This window comes from Camelina sativa, chromosome 11 (assembly GCF_030686135.1).
Source record: "Camelina sativa cultivar CO46 ecotype springtype chromosome 11, ASM3068613v1".
Lineage (NCBI taxonomy): Eukaryota > Viridiplantae > Streptophyta > Magnoliopsida > Brassicales > Brassicaceae > Camelina > Camelina sativa.
Window position 1 is genome coordinate 28,117,188 of NC_141890.1, and position 14,055 is coordinate 28,131,242.

The 14,055-nt window shown below is 34.1% G+C and overlaps 1 protein-coding gene and 1 pseudogene across 1 annotated transcript; both read left to right on the plus strand.

Annotated features, from left to right (window-relative positions):
* The first annotated feature begins 406 nt into the window (after positions 1–406).
* On the plus strand, positions 407–3,336 carry LOC104728325 (DNA ligase 1-like; annotated as a pseudogene).
* A 6,506-nt stretch (positions 3,337–9,842) lies between these two features.
* On the plus strand, positions 9,843–12,566 carry LOC104724226 (proline dehydrogenase 2, mitochondrial). The gene is made up of 4 exons (XM_010442684.2): positions 9,843–10,609; positions 11,231–11,882; positions 11,979–12,219; positions 12,352–12,566. Exons 1-4 carry the CDS (start codon positions 10,103–10,105, stop codon positions 12,383–12,385), a joined length of 1,434 nt encoding a protein of 477 aa, XP_010440986.1. The 5' UTR covers positions 9,843–10,102; the 3' UTR covers positions 12,386–12,566.
* Positions 12,567–14,055: the final 1,489 nt, after the last annotated feature.

Consider the following 14,055-nt stretch of genomic DNA (forward strand, 5'->3'; position numbering starts at 1 on the left):
AATCTAGGAACCAGAAAACGAGTTCAAATTTTACACAATTGATCCTTCAACAATACATTGGTAACACTGCAAAAGTTTGTTTTATAAGATCTTCTCTTGGGAAATGTGGGTTCTTCTCCTGTTACAATCGTACAACTTCATAGCTAGCAGACAATGTTTTAGCATCAGATACTAATAAATGTACTCAATCAGTTTAAGGAAAAAAGAACAAACTGTGTTATTGACCAGTCTCATCTCATGATCAGTGTGTGACAATGTCTCTCCTAGACTCATGCCCACAAAGGAACAGATGAAATCCAACAAATTTTTCAGCTAAGCAAGCTATCCGAGAATCTAACATGACCTGGGACAAACAACACTGAATTCTAATGAAGACAATGAACAATAGGATGATCAATGCAACACAATGATCACTAAACTTGACATTGAACAAACTGTTAATGAGGCTTCAAAGCCAAAAAAACAAGTAAAAGCAGAATGTTTTAAACCCAAACAGCAAGCCAAATTCATTAAAGCTCATATCCATGTCGTCAAGTTCAGCCAAAACCACCACTAATTCATAAAGTAGAGATCAAAAAACAGGAGGACCAGCCAATCGAATCAACCATTAAAGATAAAAAAAGAGCTTAGAGCATAAAACAGAGCACACTTTATAAACATAACCCTAGTTTTTTTTTCAAATCTTATCCGTCACGTTTCCTCTTTTCCCCTTAAGCTCTTGCGATAGAGCCACCAATGTCTTCGATTATATATGATTGGCGTTTTTGGTTATGAATGAGTGTATTTTACAATCAACCTTCTTTGTCTTAACTCCAAATCGCGTGTTAATCATCGCAAGGAAAGTGGAAAAGATAGTAAGAAAAGGAAGAAGAATCGAATGTCGGCACTTCCCATGGCAGCAACAGACAGTGAATCTAATTACCTAAATCATTTACTTCAGGTATTAGGCGGATCAATCATCACAAATGTACTTGTTGCTAGCTGTTCCTTATGGACTTTATTACATTGCAGGGGAAATTGCAATTATATAGGGTTCTCAGGTCCTATTGTATTAGCTGCCTTGCGACAAGCCGCTCTTTATATTCAAGAGCACTCAAAGCCACCTCCAAGTCTTCTTCAGAAGAGGTCCATGTTTTTTTTAAAAATATATCAAAAATGATTCTGAGCTATGTGAGTAACAATAGATTCATCCTTCTGCGTCTGTTCTTGTAGGCTGCAAAGATTGTTAAAGAAGTATTCACTGTGTTTCCTAACTATGAGATGATTGTTCCTGCTCTTCTAACCGGTGGTGTGTGGAATCTTCCTAAAAACTGTAACTTAACACTTGGTGTTCCAATTGGATCCATGCTTTCAAAACCTATTAAAGTTGTAGGTGAGATACTGAATAAATTCCGGGGCAATGTTTTCACATGCGAATACCAATATGTTGGAGAACGCTGAACGCGCACAGGTAAAACTAAAAGTCTAAAACCCCATGAACGCCTAGCTATTCCTACAGGAGACTTATTTTATGTTATGGCTTATTGATCAATTACTTGTAGATACATTACATGGAGGAATGAGGATGGTTCATATAAAATTTACAGTAGAAATGGTAAAAGAAACACTGACAAGTACCCCGATGTTATTCTTGCGTTATCAAGGTAGACTTTTGGTGTGTTACTTGTTGAACGCATTAGCTAGAATCAATCTTTTCTTTCTGCTGAAATAAGTGTAATGTTCTGTATGCAGATTAAAGAAGCCGTCTGTGAAATCTTTTATTTGGATTGTGAGGTTGTTGCTTTCGACAGGAAGAACAATAAAAAATTCTTTCGTTTTATTTTTATTTTATCAAATAGTTGCTTCCCACAGGTTAATACTTTAACTATTTGATGCTATCTAGGTTTTTATATTTCTTGTATTTTTTAGGATTTGAGTACCCGAGGTCGCAAAAATGTGAATGCGAGAGATATCAAGGTTCCAGTATGCATCTTTGCTTTTGACATGTTATATCTAAATGGCCAACAACTTACTAATTAGGAGAACCTTAATATTCGCTGAGAGGTGAGCCATATCAGTAAATCATAAAAGGATTTGTTTTTTTTCTTAAGTTTCAATTAAGCATTTCTTCTGTAATCGTTTATGTGCAATTTGTTTCTAGCAGAAGCTATACGGTTCATTTGAAGAAGATCCAGTTTGTAACTACTCTAACATCTAGTGATGCCGATGATATACAAAAGTTTTTGGACGCTTCTATTGACATTGGGTATATTTCTAACACTTCTCTGTATCTCTAATAAATTTTCCACCCCGTCATCTTTAATGTGATGTTAATTTTGCAGCGGTGAAGGTTTAGTCATTAAATCATTGAACTCGGATGCAACCTATGAGCCTGCAAAATATAATTGGCTAAAATTGAAGAAATACTATAAGAACAGGCAATTATACTCTCTTTTAATTTTTAACAACAAAATAATACTCTCTTTGAAACAATTTTGTCAATGGAAGATGCGTCCTTTACTGACACTCTCATTTCTTCAAGTCTCTTAGTCATGCCTTGGTTTTAACGGTTGGGCTACTAGGTAGTGGACTTTCTGAAACCGAGCTAGAAGAGTTGTCTTCTCGTCTTTTCTCTAAAGTGATTGCTAAACCACAAGTAGGATATTTATAACTCTTGTCTCTGACATTTTGTTGGCTGTATTATCATATATGTTTCTTGGTTGAGTTCTACTTAATTGTAATGATTCAAATAACCAGCAAAACTACCGAGTTAGGGGCAGCAATAGCATCAAACCAGATGTTTGGTTCCAGCCCACTGAGGTAGGATTATGTTTGCTTGTACTAATATCTGCAAATGTGTAATGGCTTTGACATTCGATCTTGTGAGCCAGAGCTAGCTAAAATATATGCATGCTTGATATATTAAGGTATTGGAAGTGAGCGCACAAGACTTGACAATTAGCCCTGAGCATCTTGCAGCTATAGGCATTGTGGACCGTTATAAGGTTAACATGATTTGACTTATTCTCTTATTTGGTTTTTGAACCTATCTGGTGGTATATTATTTCTTACTGTTACCTATTTGAGTGATTCAATTTTGGTTTGGCTTACAAGGGATTTTCTCTACGCTCTCCTATTCTAGTCCGTTTGAGGGATGACAAGGAGTCAGAGGAAGCAACATCATCGGAACAGGTCAAGACTTATCCTAACCATACTCATATATATGTACATATGTTTTAACATTGGCAAGACTATAGGCTGTTTTCTAAGTTTTAACTTTTGCTACATATTTTTCAGATTGCTGAGATGTTCCTAGCTCAGAAACGCAATCATCAAAGCAATCAGGACGATGAATAAAACAAATTTTGATCTGGTCATCAGAGCATAATGATGCACTTCGTGAGTTTTAGTTATTTTATACAGTATATCTTCAAGAATATACTATAATATACTTACCTTAAAAATATGTAACAAGCTAACTCATGTGTTGTAGATATATTATAAAACAATTTTTCAATTTAAATATATTAATGTAACAAGCTAATTTGCTTGTTAAATTGAAAAAACTGTTTTTGAGTATAATATATCTACAAGACATGAATTAGCTTGTTACATATTTTTAATTGCTCACAAACAATTTTTCAATTTAAGGCTGCATATAATGTAAAACTGTTTTTTGGTTGAATAAATTTTATATTCATTCAAAAAAGAAAAAAAATAAGTATTACTCCCTCTGTATCATAAAGGTTAATGTTCTAGCATTTTTTCTTTTATCACAAAGGAAGGAGTGCACCTCCATTAGTAAGATCTTTGAGGGGTCTATATATCCCCTTAATATTCCAATATACTTTAAATTTATAACTAAATTTTAAGTTATATAAATAAAAGTCAAACTAATTACAAAATGTCATATGTGAAATGGATATTTTTAAAATGTGTCAAAATTTAAACATGTATATTTTTATAATATATTTCTTCACTTTTCTAATTTTTATTATAAAAACGCTTTAAACATATTTTCAATGAAAGTACTATAAATCGTTTTTTATAGATTTAACAGGATTTGGGAAAAACGTCAAGAAAATTGTGTATTTGTTTAATTTTTGTCTATGGAGATATACGGGTCTTAGACCCACCACTACAAGAAAACAATCAATTTGCGATGGAAGAATTCATTGCAAGTCCCTCGCAAATCAACAATCGCAAGGGATTTGCGAGATGCTACGATTCCTCGCAAATCGCATCTCGCAAATTAAATATATCGCAAATCCCTCACAAATTTTGCGAGGAAATGTATCCCTCGCAAAACGCCTCGCAAATTGCGAGGACCACTCTCCTCGCACATCCCTAGCAGTTTGCGAGAAACCTCTTAACTCGCAAATCTGAAGCAATTTGCGAGAAACTGAATCCATGGCAAATTTTAAAATGAAATCTAGTTTTGCTAATTCTGGTTTAAATTGAAATTAATCCAGAATTAGGAATAAAATTAAAATTAAATTGAGATTAATTTCAATTTACAATTAGGAATAGAATTGAAATTCCTAATAAAATTTAAACTGAAAAATTAAAGTTAACTTGTCTTTACAAAAAATACATTACAAAACATAGTCTTTAAGAAGATTCAGAGAGAGAGAGATGATAAAAGGAAGAGTAATTAAAAAGATTGAGAGAGAGAGAGATGATGTTTCTGGTTCCAGTTCTGCTACCGTCGTTGGTTCCTGTTCCGCTACCGGCGTTGGTTCCTGTTCCATCGGCGTTGCCCTCTTCTCCGGCTACTGGGTTGGCTTCTGCGTTGTTTATTGTTGGGTTTCGAAACTTTGCAGCAAACTCAGGATCTTTTTCAGCGAGATAGTCGAAATAAGCATCATAACTATGCATCCTTTGTGCACTCTCTTGGATTTGAGTCGCTTGAGTCTGAATATATTCCTCAGCAGCAGCTAGTTTCTGAGCCAAAATGACCGAACCATTAGCCGGAGACACAGGCGGTGGACAGCTACTGGAAGAAGAGGCTTCAAATTGCATAGAACCAACCCCGAAAATCTTGTTTTTTTTTCTTAGGAGCAACCTAAGAACAAAACAAAAAATGAACTTGTAAGTTAAACATATGAACTTGTAAGTTAAACATAAGAAAGAGAGTATACTATATAACTAAATTACAAAGTATACTACGACATTACTATATGATTGGCAACCCAAGCAGAAGCAATACTCTACATTACTATACGATTGCATCCATACAAAGTATATAAAACTTACCGATGTGTAAATTTTGTTTTTAATATGAATGGGCACCCCAACACTCTCTCCATTATCCTCTGTACAAAGCTCATATTCCAACTCTTGAATCTTAGACAACACCTCATCGAACATAGACTCGGACTTTCTATCCGTAAATGACTCATCGGGTTTTCGATGAGTGTATTCTAAGATGCGTAGAAAGTCAGGAGTTAACTCACCAGTTAGCTCAGACTGAAATTAGAGAAAAATAGAATTGATTAGTCATATAATAATTGTGCATAAGGTAAAAGAAGGCCTAAACTTACATAACTACACTTACATGTTTTCGAGCACGAGGTTTAAAAGAAGTTTGGCCTGAGCGGTGTTTAAAGATTCCAGTGCCATCTGGGTCATGATATCGAGCATTACGGCTGTTGATGCTCTTGATTTCTAATTTGGGATCAAGCCAATACCGAACAAGACCTTCCCATACTTGAGGATCAATCCACGGTGGCTTTGCCTCATCACCACCTTTTCGCTTCCACTTTAACTTCCACCTAGACACTTGATCACATATCCTTTCCTTCAACTTGCCTTCAAACTCCTGCCTAACTCTATCGTTTATGGCTCTGTCCCAATTATATGATTGCTTCCAAGAAAAAAAAGTATATTAGTCTGAGTCAACCACAAAAAAAAAAGTATATGTGAAGATTGAAAACAAAAAATGACTTACCGCGAAAGTTTCATACCAACGGTCAATCACTGCAGTTGGCGTTTGTGTCGAATTGGCATGAGGCTCTTTGAAATCTCTTTCAAAAATGCTTCGTACAGTAGCCGTAACAGCAGGATCTTGGTCAAACCTTCAAACAAAATTCAGAGAAACAAAGAATATGAATCAACATTAGAATTCTAATATGAAATTAAAAACATTACTAGAGGGTTCCTTGAGGTCGGCGGGGATCTAGCCTCGTTAAACTTGCACGCCCAGGACTATCGAGTAACTCTTCCAGAGTTAAACTGTTCAGTCGGAAAGAAGCTCCAGTAGAAGACGAACGAGCAGGTGGAGACATACCAATCTCTGGATCTGCATTAGTAGGCAGCAGTTGATGAGAGGGCAGTGGTTGTGAGGTTGAACGACGGTTATTTTGGACCGCTGCTGTGTTCTGAGAACCAGCAGAACCCCGTCTACGGTGGGAACTGGTGGGTTCGGGTACACCTTGATTAGAGAGGAACCTTGTGTAATTGTTACCATGAAACATCTATAAGAAAAATCAAAGTAAATTTAATCAGATCTAAAAAAATTGAAATAGAAACAATTGAAATAGAAAAAACTAAAATTAGGGTTTAGGTTAATACCTTGACTGAGAAGACAAAGAAGACGGAGAAGGATTCCGATTGGGGTTTGACGGGGAAGACGAAGATGATTCCGATTGGGGTTTCACGGAGAAGTGGAAGAAGAGTGTGAGTTTTACGGAGAAGACGGAGAAGGAGATCAGGAAAGAGGATACCGATTGGGGTTTCACATAGAAGACAAAGAGGATTCTGATTAGGGTTTGACAGAGAAGACAAAATCAAAGAGGATTCTGATTAGGGTTTCACAGAGAAGACGAAGAAGAGAGTGAGTTTGACGGAGAAGACGAAGAAGGAGATCGGGAAATTAGAGAGGATTCCGATTATGTTTGCCGGAGAAGACGAAGAAGAGAATGATTTTGAGCGGCTAGGGTTTGGAAGAGAGTGAGTTTGAGCTTCGCTCACACCAAAGCTTGTTTGTTTATATAAAAATTTTGTGACCTCGCAAATCCCTCGCAGGCATTGCGATGGATTAACTACGAGCCGACAAACTGACCAATAAAAATACACTAGACTTTGCGAGGGATTAGCGTGATACAATCGCACATCCCTCGCAAATGTGTCGCAACACGCCGACAAACTGACCAATTAAAATACACCAAACTTTGCGAGGGATTCGCGTGGGATAATCGCACATTCCTCGCAAATTTGTCGCAACAAACGACAAAATGACCAATTAAAATACACAAACTTTGCGAGGGATTCGCGTGGGACAATCGCAAATCCCTCGCAAATGTTTGCTTTTTAATCAAATTGATCAGCCCATGGATGAAGAAGCTCATAAACTCGAGAACATGCACAGAGAAAAGGTAAGTAATAGTGATTACATCTCCTCATTATAATTTACTCAATCAAAACCTCAAAAGAAATACAAAACATAGGTCAACAAGCTTGCAAAATACAACGTGTTTTCTTATAGTTGTACAACGTTTGTAAGTGATACAATATCTATTTCATATTTTTCCTCTGATTTGGAAAGCTCATTGTTTGTATGCTTGGTAAATTACTAGACTATGGACTCTATATTTTTCATCACATATTCATTTATATGATCTTATGTTTCTTCACATCAAAGTTTCTTTAAACATCTTAGCAACTTCCTTGACATGCCAATATATTCTTTGATCTTAAAAGTTTCTTGTCTCTTGATGTTGGTTAGTAATGCTATCCTTGTAGTTTGCCAATAAATGATCATTACTAACCATATTGGCATGTTGATAAAAAATAATATAAATCTTTGCGAGGGAACCGCGAGAGAGTAACGTGGGATTAGCGAGGTTTCATCGAACATCCCCCGCAATTTGCGAGTGATTTGCGAGGATTGTAAGAAATTCCTCGCAAATGTGTGTACTCTTTTTAATCAAATTCATTTACTGAATTACTAGAAAATAAATTATCCTCTTTAAAATCTACTTAATCAAAAGGTCAAGAAATACAAACGATTCATTTAAACTTAATCAACTGGTTCAAAAACTTCAACACTCGGTCTCATGATAATGAGTAAATCACTCCTTGTTAAACATCACATCTTGATTTATATATATATTATCTTTCGTGTCTCCACGACAAAGTTTTTTTAAACATCTCAACATCTCAAAAAAAAAATTTCTCTTGATGTTTACACTTCAGATTTAAACCTAAACCCTAAAAAATCTAAATCCTAAACCTTAAAAACCTTAAACCCTAAAAACCTCACAAATGTCTCGTCTCTTTCTCGCAAATTTGCTACGAATAAAGTCTTGCGATAGGTTTGCGAGGGATTATTTTCGCCTCGCCACTCAGTCGCAAATTTACGACAGAATTTTCTCTCGCAAATTTGCGAAGGATTTGCAAGGGTCCTCGTTTTCGTAGCAAATTCGTCGCTAATCCATAGCAAATTTGTGAGGGTATATTTCCGTCGCAGCTCTCTGTCACAAATCGATTGTTTTCTTGTTGTAAAGGTAAAATTAAAAGAATATTTGAAACTTGAAAGTATAGATCTTTTAAGTACTTAATTCTAAACTTAAAACTATTTGATTGATGATATATGTTTCAACTAAGAATATTTGAAAGTAGTAGATCTACTAATAATATTTACTTTTTTAGAGAGAATCTTGCTAAGTTCATGCAATGATTTGATGTCTCTAGATTCCATTGAGTAAAAGTCAAAGATTCAAAAGTTCAGGTCCGAATGTTGCATCCGATTCAGCATCCACCGACTCTTGTAGACAAATCTACACAAATCAATTCTTCTTTGTTTCTTTCTATTAAATAATCGTATCCATTAGTTAATTAGGAGTTATCCAATGACATCTCATATGGTCACATCCTTGGTGTCGCTGACTCAACTTTTCTTGATAGAAGATATTATTTTTATTTTATTTGTTCCAGAACCAAATACTGTGTTCTGTCAGAAAATTACGGCGAAATTCTTCTCTTATACTTTACCCTAAAGTTAATTAAGAGTTTTATTTAATCTTTGATTCACATTTCATTGTTAAGTACATAGTACTTATCTACGAAGACTTTTCATGTTTAGTAACTCTTATCAATCAGAATCTTATTAATTAATCGCATTAACCTCATAACGGTTTCTTGATATAACGAATGCGGAATCTACGATCAAGAATTATGGTTATCAAGATTCTTTCTACTAACTGATATCATAAATTGTAATTAAAATTAGAAGATGTCACAACAAAAGGAGAAAAAACGAAAAACACGTAAGGTTGACGTCAACAGCAAAAAAGCCACGTGATTTTTGGTGTGCCAAATTGCAATGTGAAAGATAATAAGCTATCTAACTTCAAGTTTGGCTATCAAAAGTTTATAGTTTTTCTCTTCAAAATGATAATCAGCACTAAGCCTCAATTTTTTTTATTTAACCAAATATATTAATTATAATCTAATTTGCTAATTATATTTCTTATGTAACGATTAAATTGAGCTTAAAAGAAACTGGTTAAATTATTTCATTAACCTTTTTAATTGCTTCAAATATGAATTTTTATATTCAAATTATATTAATTAAAGTTTTCAATTATAACGTAAATAAGTTCTGATATAAATAGTTCAAATTTTCAATTTTATTAGAATCAAAATTGAATTAAAACTACATTAATTGAATAAATAATATTTATTGTTTGTAGATTTTCATTTAAATATAGATTAATCATATTAGATGATAAAAAAGGAAAAACAAAAAAAAACTGAAATGACTTATCCAGTCAAACAAAAATTTAGGTAAATTTTCACATTTTGAGAAGATTCTCTTCTAATTCTTGATTATTAATTTCCGGATTGTATTCCAATTTTAAGAAAAAGTAACTTATGTTATGATATTATCCAAATCAGACATAAAGATAGAAACATATATTGACATCTATTACAAAGTTTACCACATATGTAAACACACACATAAAGCCTTTGTGTGTCTATAAATACTTGTTGCAATAACACATACACACACAAACCCCAACCCACAAAAACGCTTGTCAAGAAAAAAAGAAAAAAAAGAAGAGAAATCTAAATAACCAAAAAGAAGAAAGAAAACAGAACTCTGTATAAAGTTCAGACGATGGCAAACCGTTTCCTCCGACCAAACCTCGTCCGCCGTTTCTCCACCGTGAGCCCCGTCGGTCCTCCGACCACCGTCATCCCGGAGATCATTTCCTTGGACCACCAACCAAAACCAGACGTTGACCTAGATCTCTCCGACCAATCACGACTCTTTGCTTCTGTCCCAATCTCCAACCTCATCCGCTCAACCGCAGTTCTTCATGCCACGGCCATAGGCCCTATGGTTGATATTGGCTCGTGGCTCATGAGTTCGAAACTCATGGAGACGACCTTTACACGCGATTTGGTCCTCGGTATCGTGAAAGGAACGTTTTACGAACATTTCTGTGCAGGTGAAGACGCCACCGCGGCCGCGAGACGTGTGAGGAGCGTTTATGAGTCAACAGGACTTAAAGGTATGTTGGTGTACGGCGTTGAACACGCAGAAGACGGTGCCGCTTGTGATGACAACATTAAGAAATTCATGGAAACCGTCGAAGCTGCTAAAACCCTACCTACGTCTCACGTAAGACATTCTCAATCCTATTTTATTATTCTAGTCTCAAAGATGTCACGTTCTAGACTTTTTCTATGCATTTCTCCATTTTCCCTAAAAAAATTACTTCATTTATATTAGTTTTTCTTTTTTTTGCTACCATTCCATTATTTTAATATAGATCAAACATTTTAGCATACAACTATATATGATAGTCAATTTTGTGCCAGTAAACCCTTAACAAGAATAAATATCTATATATAAAGTATAGTTTTACTGTTTAGTCAGAAAACAAATATGGAATAAATTAAATTAGATTCGAGAAGAAGGCATAAAACCTTAAAAAGCCAAAAGGAACACCAACTTGTTAGCTGTCGTCTGATTTTTATTTAATTTTTGATAACTCGTTCTTTTCTTTTTATATAACGACTTGTCTACATATTATGATTTTTTTGGTAAGTATGAAATAACAATCAAAGCTACGTCGTCTCCTAGTCAGACTTGCAAGTTAACACGTTAATCACGCAATGAGGACATATTCGTCAATCTGAATTGTCAACTACACGCATAGGAATATTCTCTCCTCGCTTTATTACAATAATCCCGGTTTATACCGGTTATTGGTTTTGTTTTGTTTTTGTTTTTGAATAGTTAAGCTCAGTGGTGGTCAAGATCACAGCGATTTGTCCAATGGATGTCTTAAAACGAGTTAGTGATTTGCTCCGTTGGCAATACAAGAACCCAAATTTCAAACTTCCATGGAAACTCAATTCATTCCCGGTTTTCTCCGGTTTAAGTCCTCTCTACCACACAACCACTGAACCGGAACCACTGACCGTAGAGGAAGAACGAGAGCTTGAGAAAGCTCACGAACGACTCAAATCCGTCTGTCAGAGATGTCAAGAATCGAACGTACCGTTACTAATCGATGCCGAAGACACTATTCTCCAACCGGCGATCGATTACATGGCGTATTGGTCGGCGATCATGTTCAATTCGGATAAAGATCGACCTATTGTTTACAACACGATTCAAGCGTATTTGAAAGATGCGGGAGAGAGATTGCATTTGGCTTTACGAGAATCGGAGAAAATGAAAGTTCCTATTGGGTTTAAATTGGTGAGAGGGGCTTATATGTCTAGTGAAGCTAAGTTAGCAGATTCCTTGGGTCACAAGTCACCGGTCCACGACACAATTCAAGATACACATGATTGCTACAATGAATGTATGAGTTTCCTTATGGAGAAAGCCTCCAATGGATCAGGCATTGCGGTCATTTTAGCTACGCATAACACTGACTCCGGTATGTTCACCCCTAGATTAAATGATATAATTTTCCCTAGCTAGACATTGTTATACTTAAATGTATTTCTTTTTTCTTGTTTATGATCCATGATAGGTAAACTAGGGGCAAGGAAAGCAAGTGAGCTAGGAATCGATAAAGAAAACGGGAAGATCGAGTTCGCACAGCTTTACGGGATGTCGGATGCGTTATCTTTCGGACTGAAAAGGGCCGGCTTCAATGTTAGCAAGTACATGCCATACGGGCCAGTCGATACTGCGGTTCCATACCTTATCCGGAGGGCATATGAGAATCGTGGTATGATGTCTACAGGTGCTCTAGACCGCCAACTTATGAGGTAACTAACCGGTTTAACCCTGATATGGTTTAGTGATTGATATATAGTTTCGGTTTATATCGTTAGTTTGGAAAAGATCGTTTTCTGCCTAGATTTTGGTCTTAACAATGTGGTTTGTTTGTGTCTTTGTAGGATGGAGCTTAAGAGGAGACTTATGGGTTGGTGAAGACAGGAGATAAATGTGTTTCAATAATTTGGCAAATTTTAGATATTCTAAATTTTATATATAAATGGAGTAGCAAAATATCTGATGTAGGTTGATCACAAAAAGGGTATATCTATCATCCACAAATGTATAAATCCTGTGTGATCAATGAAAAATGCAATTTGCATATTTTATTCAAGAATTTATATTTTTATTTATCTACCATTTTTGAAGTGTGTTCTTCATATTACTTTCAAAATATTATTAAAGAAAATGTATCACAACTAGACACCCATAAGACGAGATAAACTATCAAAGCAAAAATATAGTAACTAATTTCAAATTTATATTTTCTCTTTTAATCTATACTAAATAAAAGATAATCTCCTAAGGCTATCCACCTAGGATTTAAAACATCAAATCAAAATTCGATATGTCACTAATTAACATTATTTAAATTTTCAAAATTTTCTATATTAAGATATTTTTTAAACGATCAATCAGGATTTGACATGTCATTCATTAACAGTTTTTGAATTTCCAGAACTTTTTAGAAAAAGAAAAATTTTAAATTTATGGAAATAAAATAACTATGTACAATATCCCACATCGCCTAGAAATTTTTTAGACAATGGTTCAGAACAAGTATAAATAAGATTAATATGCTTTCAACAACGAATGAGCAGGAAAGCTTGATTTATCAGGCGTCCAACTTTAAAAGTTTTATTCGGTTTGATCCGGATTTTTAATTGATCAAATTAAAACGTTAAAAGTTTCAAAAAAATATATAATAATATTTTAAAATTTTAAAAGTTTAAATATTAGAAATATTGAAGCTTTTAAAAGTTCTTAGCTTTTAAAAAGTTTTTAAATCTTATAATTTTTAAATTTTAATAGTTTAAAATATTATAAATATTGAAACTTTTTAAAAGGTTCAAATATTATATTTCAAACCTTTTAAAAGTTTAAAATATTACAAATATTGAAACTTCTAAAAGTCTTAGCTTTTAAAAGGTTTCAAAATATTATAATTTTTAAATTTTAAAAATTTCTTAACATTTAAAAGGTTTTAAAAAAATTTTAATTTATAAATTTTAAAAGTTTAAAATATTAGAAATTTTGAAACTTTAAAAGGTTAAAATATTAAATATATTTAAACTTCATAGAATATTTTAAAATATTACAATTACTTAACCTCCATAGAAATTTTAAGACATTATATCTATACTAATAAAAAGTTGAAGCTCTAAAATCCTAAAGGTGTCCATATAGGATTTTAAAAAAAACAATAAGAGGGGGTATTCAACTTGACGTTTTAAGGATTTGGTAGGATTTTAATATTTTAGAATTTTGAAAGATTTCAGAGATTTTTAGGAGATTTGATTGTATTTTAGTTTTTTTTTTTATTTTTTTTTTTCGAAAATGAAATGTGATTCTATAAGATTCTGTGAGATGTGAAGTGACCTTAGTGCAGTGGCAGGAGGTAAGTCCATTTGTATAAGGCACCATCACAGCAGAGATCGAGTCCCGCTTCCTACGAATATAGGAATTTGGCTAATGGGCGGTCAGTTGTGGCCCAATAGTTGACAAAAAAAAAAAAAGATTCTGTGAGATTTTATTGGTAGACTTTGTGTGATTTTTGAGAAGAGTATTTTTTAACTAAAAAGCAAAGAAAAAGTCTCTTAGAATCA

What these genes read in the sequence shown, in the direction of transcription:
- LOC104724226 (XM_010442684.2), top strand. Translation starts at nt 10,103, where the DNA reads ATGGCAAACCGTTTCCTCCGACCAAACCTCGTCCGCCGTTTCTCCACC. An exon ending in AAACCCTACCTACGTCTCAC is followed by an intron (nt 10,610 to 11,230) that starts GTAAGACATTCT and finishes GTTTTTGAATAG; the next exon opens with TTAAGCTCAGTGGTGGTCAA. An exon ending in CTAGACCGCCAACTTATGAG is followed by an intron (nt 12,220 to 12,351) that starts GTAACTAACCGG and finishes GTGTCTTTGTAG; the next exon opens with GATGGAGCTTAAGAGGAGAC.